The 10,844-nt window shown below is 42.1% G+C and overlaps 1 protein-coding gene across 1 annotated transcript; it reads left to right on the forward strand.

The window, feature by feature from the left end:
• Positions 1-736: 736 nt before the first annotated feature.
• Positions 737-10,835, forward strand: LOC108790661 (extracellular calcium-sensing receptor-like). The gene is made up of 6 exons (XM_018560972.1): positions 737-855; positions 1,230-1,521; positions 3,940-4,770; positions 6,296-6,523; positions 8,036-8,159; positions 9,892-10,835. Exons 1-6 carry the CDS (start codon positions 737-739, stop codon positions 10,833-10,835), a joined length of 2,538 nt encoding a protein of 845 aa, XP_018416474.1.
• Positions 10,836-10,844: the final 9 nt, after the last annotated feature.

A 10,844-nucleotide genomic window follows, 5' to 3' on the forward strand; every position in this document is an offset into this window, starting at 1 on the left:
ATAATCTTCTGAACAACAGGAACAGACAGCAAAAGAACCGTGACCCTTCCCTATGCTATCCAAAACTAAAAAAAAATGTTTTGACTGGAGTTACACTTAAAAAATTTACCTGTTCCGACTTACATACAAATTCAACTTAAGTACAAACCTAAAGTCCCTATCTTGTATGTAACCCGGGGACTGCCTGTACTCCTTAAAGACAAGGTCTAGGTAAAATCTGAAGTCCATGTAGCCCCTTTCTCCTTTCCTACCACTACCCAAGTTTTTTTGCTTTTTTCAAAACGACCTCCAAAATAGTTAACAGTCTGTTGTCACATGATCCAACAGTGGGCCTCCAGAGTGTGCTGGATGTATCTAAGGGGCTGGATCGTTGCAAGAGACATGGTATATGTTTTAAGGTGTGCAATCTACTGGATATGTTTACAGTATAATATTAAACCTCTATCTTATATACCTAGTGGGAAACGTTACAATCTCTGCTGAATGAAAATTGTCTAAAACCAGGCTTACCGTCTGTAACTCGACTTTCCGCTGTGCATGAAGAAAACAGAACAGAAGGCAACGTTGCTCGGTGCCAATCAATTTTGGGGAGATGGCTATTGTGATATGTTGCCCTTTCAGAAATTGGAAGAAAATGGTAATTTTATCCACAACAATCTGGTTACTAGTTTTGCTGAACCTCATTACAGTCACATCTTCTACAGATAAGAGATGTGTGTTGTCTACTTCATCAGACATGGAAGGAATGGCACAACCTGGAGATGTCATGTTTGGATTCATTGTCCCACTCCATTTGGACAGGGTTTATGAAAAAGTTTCCTTCGCCACGAGACCTCCAAAGATTCCCTGTACAACGTAAGTGATGAAGTCCCTTAGAGATCTGAAATTAATATTCTAGCACAGGCTTTCTTAAACTTTTTCCACTCGTGACCAGGGCCGGATTTACTCTCTCTGCTGCCCCAATGCCAGGTTCCTCAATGTGCCCCCCTGTATGCATGCTGCATAAAAGTGATCTCGGGGACCTTGCTGAGATCACTTGTACAAAACAAGCAGCTGCTTCCCTGCTGTACGTTTAGCCCTGCTTGCCCAAAGCTGGGCTAAATGTAGAAAACAACTACCCGCCCGATCCGTGGAACAATAATAATAATAATAGCAAATATGTGTAAAAAATTTAATAAATATACATTCCCTTCCCACCTCCCCCCTTTTTGTATTTGTTGGTTCTGAAGATTTTATGTTGACAGCTATCAACAGATCCAGGCATTGGTATTTGCAGTGGAAGAGATCAACAATAACCACAATATTCTACCCAACACAACTTTGGGCTTCCAGGTCTACGACTCATGTAATGTTCTTCAGTATGACTTGGAGGGTGCTTTGCAGATACTGACGGGATCAAACACAGCCATCGCCAACTATAGATGCCTTAAAAACATTCCGGATACTGCTATTATTGGAGCAGCCATCTCCTCCAACTCTATTCTCCTGGCTCATGTTCTGGGACTCTTCCGGTACCCTCAGGTAAGGCAAAGCATGAATGGATAGTAACAGTTTAGTAAGGCCTTCTGACAATGTTATCATTTTATAATGAGTAATCAAGTTAAATAGTAACTGCCTCAGGAGTACCTCTAAAGAAAAAACATTTTTATCATTTTTGATAGAGTAGAGAAGGATTAAAACCACTGTTAGATAGGGATGCACCAATCAATACCAGTACCTGTATCGGTGCTGATAGTGGGCATTTTCACGAGTACTCATGGAAATGCCCCAACGCAAAAAAACAATACCGGGACTTTCATTTTTCAAATTGATTCAGCTGCCTTAGGTCCCGCACTTGCTGGGGACCTCGTGGCAGCCTTCTTGGAAACCAAGCAGCGCATGCTTACAGCGCTTCCCCTGCTCGCACATATACCCCTCCTTAGACTCTCTGGACATCCCCCTCTACTGAGACCCTCTGCACCACTCCTGAGACCCTCTGCACATTTCCCCCTCCTGAAACCCTCTGCACATCTCTCTCTTGCACATCACCCCTCCTGGGACCCTCCACTCAAGACATCAGGTGGGCACCCCAGAGCATAGTGGTAGCACAGAGTATGTAGCAAATTCATATGCTATTATTCTGCATTGCTGTATAATGTATTGCTGGGATTTGTAGTCCTCTATAGCTGGAGCCATTCTGCATTGCTGTATAAAGTATTGTTGGGATTTGTAGTCCTCTATAGCTGGCTGTATTCTGCATTGCTGTATAATATATTGCTGATATTTGTAGTCACTTTACAGCTTGGAGTCAGTGGCAGATCTATCAAGGGTGCATCAGTTGCAGCTGTGACCAGGCCCTGGCGCTCCAACACTCTCCTAAAATCATTACTCTGTATTTTTTTAGAAGAACTGTCACATGACACTAAAAAAAAGGTATCAGTAATTGGTATCAGCGAGTACTTGAGGAAAAGTATTGGTGCTCGTAATCGGTCCGCAAAAAAATGCTATTGGTGCATCTCTACTGTTAGGTTTTTGGCCGTCTATGTCTCATTAGGGAGATTTCCCTTAGTGTCTTTTTCCTGTAGACTGAGCAGGAAGTGAAAGGAGTTTTTTTCCAAACAGACGAAAACCCCTTATTAGACAGAACAATTGGAAGGTTTCCCCACTATCCCCATTCTGGTTGCAACTCAAAATATTGGATTTACCCTCAATTTTATTCCCAATGAAATTGGTAAATTTCCCAAACAGGGACATTGGCGGCAATAAAAACCTGACAGCGGTTCTGACCCCCTCATCACCATCCAAATGTAAAAAATGCATTTAGTTAAAAAGTACAATATTTATGTAGACAGACTCCCTGGAGGGGTTCAGCCTGGAATGCAGGCTTGCACAGCTTATGTGATAAACAGTTGACCATGATGCTAATACCATCCACCTGCTAAGTGTGTGGGTCTGGTAAATAAACAACAACTGGTCTACTGCACTCTGATTTTACTGATGACCAATGGAAATTAGCCATTAACTCCTCACACTCTAAATGTGTCAATCATCGGGAAGTATCCCAGAAGCTTCTTCTCCGATGGTATCTGACTCCCTATAGACTCTCCAGGATGTTCCCTGAAGCCAGTGTCCCTGACGCCTCGCCACTGTGCTGGCGACTGTGTGGAAATGTTGGTAGCCTGCTACACACCTTCTGGTACTGCAAGTCTATTAGGAGCTATTGGAATGCAGTCTTCAGATGTCTAGCAACAATTACGGGTATCCTTAACACTCCGATCCCTCAGCTTGCGCTTCTTAGCGTAGGAATTGAACTATATCCTGTAGAGTTCAGGACAGTGGTGATGCATTTCTTGTTTGCGGCCAGATTACTGATAGCAAGTTATTGGAAATCGGTAACGGTCCCTAACCTGAGTGAAACTCTCTCGAAAGTACACTCCCAATGCGAATACGAGAGAGTAATCTCCTGTAGAACCCAGTCCCAAAATAAATTCCAACATCTGTGGGGAGTATGGTTGAAATATTATGGACCCAGGCTGAAGAGAGCTAGCTCCGACGCCAGTACACAATAAAGAATATATGTTTCTTACATCCTGATTTCTTTCTTTCCTTAGTCCCTCCTCCTTCTAATGGACACACAGAAATGTGATGTCTATTACTCTTTCCTTGTCTTCCATTTCTTTACTTTTCTTCTCTGGGTTATTCTTATGTTGTTAACTTAAAAAGGTCTCAGTAAATGTCCCATACCTACCCAAACTGCCTGGCACGATACTTTAATCGGAAATGAGCATTGTTATTGAAATTATTGAATGTGTGGATAAGCCTTTTCTGTTATGTAAAATGCCAGAAATGTGAGATTAATATGATACCTATTTGATTGTTATTGTCATTTATGATTGACCTGTTTCTCAATAAACAATTATTGTTAAAAAAACAACAACAACTGGTCTATCTTTCATTTAGATCAGCCATTTTGCAACAAGTCGCCTATTAAGTGACCACAAAAAGTTTCCATCATTCTTTAGAACGGTTCCCAGCGATTTGTTTCAGTCTCAAGGGCTGGCTAAGCTTGTGTTATATTTTGGTTGGACCTGGGTAGGCCTGGTGGCTGTGGACAATGACTATGGTCAGCAGGGTATTCAAGTGATCAAGCAGGAGATTACCAAGGCTGGAGCTTGCATTGCCTTCACCGAAAGCATTCTTGCAAGTCAAGGTGACCGCAACGCTGTCCACATAGTTAAGGTAATTCGTCAGTCTTCAGCCAGAGTTGTCATTGTCTTCTCCACAATACTTGACTTGATTCCAGTTGTGCAAGAAATGTTGAAGCAGAAGATTGATGGGAAAACATTCGTTGCCAGTGAAGGTTGGTCAACATCCCCATTTTATGCCACAGCAGAGGTTTATAAAATTTTCTCTGGCACGGTTGGATTGGCCCTGTACAGTGGAGTGATTCCAGGATTTGAAGATTTTTTAAGCAAGTTTCACCTTTTCAATGGTATGGGAAGCAATTGGTTGAAGATGCGTTGGGAAGAAACTTTCAGTTGTGAATTCGGAGCTACAAAAACGTATGGAAACTCCTCAAGCGTGATGGGTAAAGTGTGCACAGGAAGAGAGTCTCTGGATGGAACCCAGAATGGCTACCATGATGTATCCAATTTGAGAATTCCATACAATGTCTACACAGCAGTGTATATCATAGCTCAAGCATTAAGCGATCTTGAAGGCTGTAGACCAGGTGCAGGACCATTTCTTAATGCTGGTTGCACAAGTATTAGGAACATAAAGCCATGGCAGGTAATATTCCAGTCCAGAAAGGTATCTTCTTGACTGTTGTAATTCAGCGCCACATGGCAATATATTGTAAATAAAATATATGTAAACCCTAAAAAGGAATTTCAATTATTTGCTCCCACTTGGTCTATTACATACACTGAGCACTCTGTTAGATCTGTTCGATAAGTGCAAAAGAGGATTGGGTGGGGGTGGTGAATTGTCTGGGCATTATACTGTCCCTAAATAAAATAATGCTTCAGGTATAAAGTGAAGACACCAAACTATACCAAACCGGGTGATTAATGTGTGCTTCCAACAAGGCGGGATTGTATCCCCCTATACCATTGTAATAATTTTTGCTGTTCATGCCTTGTAAATCCAATGAAAACGACATGCTTAAAAAAAAAAGACACCAAAAAAATGGTAAAATGGATATTGGAGACATCAGATAACCACTGATGCGACAGACAGATAGGATGGATGCAGATCCTCAATCAGGAAAAACACAGACCATGCTCTGAAGTCCACTTAGTTCCAGGGTACTTCAAGAGCCTGCACTGGTCCCGGTTCTCTTCCTCTTTCAGTCTCAGGCTGGCGTGAGGGAAACCTTTTTCCTCGCACCAGCCCATACACACACACCCCCAGGCCTCGGCCTAGCCTGGAGGGGGGCAGGCTGAACAGGACCCAGCCCTAATCCATGGCTGGTCCTGGTGAAAGAGAGCACATGGCAGCTCCCACCAATATATGTACACTCTGTCCTGAGAAAAGCCCAGTGATTGGTTGCTGTACAATACATACATTACAGTATCCACCATTGGCTGTCCCACAATACGACAAAGTCACACTCCACCCAGGGGGGTATAGACACCTGGGATTAACCATGTAATTGCCACTACAAATCCAGCCAGGCTGTCTACAGCCCTGGCTATCACTAAGTGTCTAGTAGCCACATCACAGAAGGTGAGGGGGCTACACATCCATTTATGGAATAGAATACACAACTTACAAGGCATACAGACGCTCTTCTCCATCCCATCTAATCAACTCTCCTATTTTATTACAACCCCAGGTAACACGTTTTTTGTTTGTTTTTTAGTTATAGACAAAGTGACAAAAGGTAAGAAGCCCGTACAGTTTGTATTGTTGTCCTCATTGGGAAGCATTCTCCTTGCTTTCTGTCATGTGTGTGTAAGAAAAAAACAGTATGTGGGAGGAAATATCTCCAGGTGGGACACAGACAATTAATGAAGGCATTTTCTAAGCAGAGCTGGGAAGGATTCGAACCTCACCCAAGTTTTGATTAGATCTTGTGTGTAGAAATCCTTCTTACATCCTGTCCTGGTGATGGGTGTCAGAACTGGACGTCATGGGAACTCCCTAATAGGGACATAGAAAGCATTTATGAATCAGTAGAAGTTTTTTTTTTCTTTCTTGGTTTATCCCAAGTAAGTTTTAGCTCAAGTTAAAACTAATGTTCATAAAAACATTTTATTTAATCCAGGAAAACATTACATAAAGTACATTGTAAAATGTTATTACTTTACAGCTCTTATACTACATGAAAAAGGCTAGAATCACACTGAGCAATGGCCGAGAGCTTTACTTTGATGAGAATGGAAACCCAACCGCATTCTACGACATTGTGAACTGGCAGGTGAACCCAGAGGGCGGCATACACTGGCTCAAGGTCGGAAGTTATGACACTGCAGCATCTCCTAGTGAAATGTTCACTATTAACAAAAGTGCTATCCTCTGGGCGGAGGGGGAGAACCAGGTGAGACAATTTTATTCATTTATGACCAGCTACTAAATTTTGGAATAGGGGAACCCGAAAACCACGGCGGGGGGCGGACACGATCGCCGCCGTCGCTCAATTTAATACAAGTGATCTGATTAGAGCAGCGGTTCCCACTGTACATTCAGCTCTGCTTGTCAAGAGCAGGGCTGAATGTACAAAAAAACTACTCACCCGTCACCCGAAACTGCATGTCCCGGGCGTCGGGCGATAGGTATTCGCTCCATAAGACGCAGGCACATTTTCCCCCTCCTTTGTGATACACAAATAAGATACATTTTTGTTAATAGTTAAGGGACTTGAATGTATTTTTAAGATTTAACTCCAGAGTTTAGTGTCACTTGTATGCATTGGGCATTTCTAAGCAAAATTCTACACAGTTCTCTTTGTTGGAAAAAAATCTTGATTTCAAGGCATAGTCTATGGTTTTCTAAATTGCCATTGACAATATTTTCTTATCTGCTATGCTTGATGAGCCTCTGTGTTTGCCTGAACTCAGAGTTGTAGTAAATTAGGGCAGTGTACATCAACGGGGTTATTCACAAAAGGGTGAAGAGTTTGGAGGAGGTCGGAGAAGTGAACAATCTAGACCAAAATAGCTGATTTATTAAAATTCTCCAATTCAGCTCACTTTCCAGTTCAGCTATGTTGTCCTAGATTGTTCTGGATTGTTCCCTTCTCCGGCCTTCTCCAAACTCTACACCCTTTTAGTGAATAACCCTGCAAATGTTCCTCACTGATCACCAACGCATACATGATTTTTGTGAACCAGTGTGAAACCTCCTGTCCATGCTTGTGCAGGACCCAATGGGATCTCATTATAATCTCATATGCCTGGCTCTTATACTTCCTTGTATTGCAAGTGACATCACAGCGTATCCCACCACCTAATCCCCATTGTGGAATCTACATTGGATCCATTTTACTTACAAAGTGGAGGTTTGTGAATTAGGGAAATGGAAGCAACACCCCCAATGGATGGGTCTAAGTCACTGAATGAGCTAAAAGGATTATGGACTTTAAAAGAATAGACATGCCCAGATTACTTTGTCTTTTTCCCCTTTCTGGTTTATTGGGTCCAAGCGAATCAACAGTCAAATAAGACCCCTCCCTTGTCCCAGCTCCCTTATTATAAATAAATAAATAGCAAAAGCCATAAAATGCTTACTGCAGAGGAAACCACTGGCCTAATAGTCTAAGACAGCCAGTCACATGACTTTGGGATAAGTGAGAAGGGCAAGGAGCTCTGTCCGGCTTGGGCTGATTTCAGAGATTTCCCCTTACTTATTTTCTGTCTGATACATGTCACCCACACGGGCAGTTAGAGGACATAAGGACACAAGCATTCCAAAGGATTGCCCAGGAAGTAATGTAAAATCACAGAAATGGGGATTCAGACAGCTAAGTCGATAGAGATTCCAACAATTTCCCACTTTATCTAAAAAATAGTTTTAGCTGGAGCTGAACTTTAAATGCTCACTTTAGATGCAGGTCCCCGTCTCTGTCTGCAGTCAAAGATGTCCTCCAGGATTTCGGAAGGCTGCCAAAACAGGAAAGCCAGCCTGCTGCCTCGAATGTGTTCCTTGTACTCAAGGAGAGATTTCCAACCAGTCAGGTAAGTTTTATCTCTATTATTGGATAGCAGTCACCCATACTCCCTACTTATTCCTGCCAAATGAAGAAAAAAACCTTTCCTTGTAAACCTTCTCTTATATCTATAAGAGGGTGACAACCAACTAATAAGCAGGACAGATGCTAAAATGGGGTAAGTCCTCCAACAGATAACAAAGCAAAGAGAAGACAGTGGCAGAGTAAATAGGCCAGTGATTGGATAAGGAGGAGACAAACTATTCCTGAGCAGATTTTAGGTTCTAGATGGGCAGACAAAGCAATGACTGACAATAACAAATATAGCAAACTGATCATCAGGATAAGCACAGATTAGCTAAGTACAAACATGAGTAAGTCCAAAAATTGGACAGAATTAAATCTGGGGTATAATCATACAGATTGTGCATAGATTGAATGTCCAGCAGTTTACTTAAACCTTCATGATTATGGCAGGTGTGCACAGCAGAGACATGTGATGCATTCTTAAGTAATGCCCTTAAGATTTAGTAGACTCAAGGTTGATCCCAGGGTAAGTCTTGCGCATATGGTGAGTGCAAATAACCGGCCGCCAATCTCTATCAATACTATTAATTGTTTATTAATAGAATACCTTGAAGTAAAGAGTTTGTGGTGAATCCAAAATGCCAGAGCATTGCTAGACCTCTTCATCAGCCCACAGGCAGAAGTAGCAACCTAAATGTAAATATTACTTTGTATTATATACACTAGATTCCAATTCTAGGGTACTAATATGCTTCATATATCTTCAGTCCTGTGGCTACACATGACCACAAGCGGACAACTAAGGAGGTTTTGTTTTACATAACTAAAAGCTGTACAGGTAGAATAGGTTTCCCTGAGGAGGTGAGTTTTCAGGGATCAGCTTAAGGCAGACAGAGTTGGAGATAGCCAGATAAGTTGTGTTAGGGAAGAGGTGATGAGGGAATTAGAGAGCAGGAGGTCTTGGGAGGAGTGGTGAGGGCGGTTTGGGTGATTCTTTGAGATGAGGCTGGAGATGTAACCAGGGGTAGAGTTGTAGATGGCTTTGTATGTTGTGGTTAGTATTTTTAATTGCTATGTGTTGTGTTATTGGAAGCCAGTGGAGGGATTGACCTGGCACTTCCTGGAAATCTCCAGAATGCTATTTATTACAATGGTTTAAAACCAAATCAGCCCAACCCATAGACCTTTCTCAGAATCTATCCACAAATGTTCATAAATGGTCAGAAGATGGGGAAAAATGGGGAAAAAGTCATCACAATTATGTACATTTTTAGACTTGTTGCTCTCCCCTCTAAGCCTGCTGCTCTGAGCACTGGCCACCACACGCCTTATAGTAAATACAGCACTGGTCAGCTCTAAACCCTGTGTGGACATGTTTAAGGATATTTGAATACTCATTATCCATGGTCCAGATAGTTGTGATGTGACATTATCACACTTCCACTTTAGTAGGTCTTGACAGATTTCCATATACAGTAAATACAAAATATTATTATACAGTACTTTATTTAGCGGCAACAGGGTGATAGTACAGTTACATAGTTACATAGTATTTAGGGTATCATCTAATTCTTAGGAATACTTGTATCCCTGAATATTACGGTCCCTCAGGAAATCGTCCAAAAGTTTCTACAGTCGCAATACAATTCAATAGAAGAGGGTTAGGGGGGCCCTGCTCACAGGAACTTCTAAAATCTTACAAATGTCACATGTCCTTTTCATTTATGTTTCAGATTCCTTTGAGTGCTACAAGTGTCCTTGGGATAAGTGGCCAGACCTTCAGAAAACAAGATGTCTTCAAAAGAATATAGATTACCTCTCCTATGAAGATTTCCTTGGACTTACTTTGGCGATCATCAGCATCGGGTCCTCTTTGGTTCCAACCGTGATTCTCAAAATTTTGGCAAAGAATAAACACAGTGCCATAGTGAAAGCCAGCAATTATTCTCTAAGTTGCCTGCTTCTCGGATCTCTATCACTGTGCTTTCTCAGTGCCTTGATTTTCATTGGGTCCCCCAACGGGGAGAGCTGTCTGCTACGCCAGCCTACATTTGGCATGACTTTTGTCCTTTGCATATCGTGTATCTTGGCCAAGACAATCATGGTGTTGTTTGCATTCATGGCTGTCAAACCATTGAGCAGGCTGAAGAAATGGACCAATATTCGAGTGGCTTACGCAATTACAACACTTTGTTTCTTACTACAGGTAATCTTGTGCATTCTGTGGCTGTCTCTAGCTCCTCCGCACCCACAGTACAGCACTCACATTTACCCAGAACTCATTATTGCTGAGTGCAATGAAGGCTCTACTTTTGCTTTCTGGATCATGTTGGGTTACCTCTTTCTCCTAGCCACTATAAGCTTCATTGTTGCCTTCTTGGCTAGGAAACTTCCCGACAGTTTCAACGAAGCCCAGTTTATCACATTCAGCATGCTGGCCTTCCTGAGTGTCTGGATATCTTATATCCCAGCATCCCTCAGTGCTCATGGCAAATACACAGTGGCCATGGAGATCTTTGCCATTTTGGCTTCCAGTTGGGCTATAGTCCTCTGTATGTTCCTTCCTAAATGTTTTATCATATTGTTTAGACCACACATGAACTCCAGGGAAATACTGATGAAGAGAGATGGGGCTAACCCACCACCCTCTTGCAAAATACATAAACCCTATGAGTGACAGGCTTGT

Source organism: Nanorana parkeri, unplaced genomic scaffold (assembly GCF_000935625.1).
Source record: "Nanorana parkeri isolate BGI_ZX_2015 unplaced genomic scaffold, ASM93562v1 scaffold491, whole genome shotgun sequence".
Taxonomy (NCBI): domain Eukaryota; kingdom Metazoa; phylum Chordata; class Amphibia; order Anura; family Dicroglossidae; genus Nanorana; species Nanorana parkeri.

Excerpts from the sequence above, each read along its gene's own strand:
- LOC108790661 (XM_018560972.1), top strand. The coding sequence starts at position 737 with ATGGAAGGAATGGCACAACCTGGAGATGTCATGTTTGGATTCATTGTC. Across the intron at positions 1,522-3,939 it reads GACTCTTCCGGTACCCTCAG|ATCAGCCATTTTGCAACAAG; the intron begins GTAAGGCAAAGC and ends TCTTTCATTTAG. Across the intron at positions 6,524-8,035 it reads GGGCGGAGGGGGAGAACCAG|GTCCCCGTCTCTGTCTGCAG; the intron begins GTGAGACAATTT and ends CTTTAGATGCAG.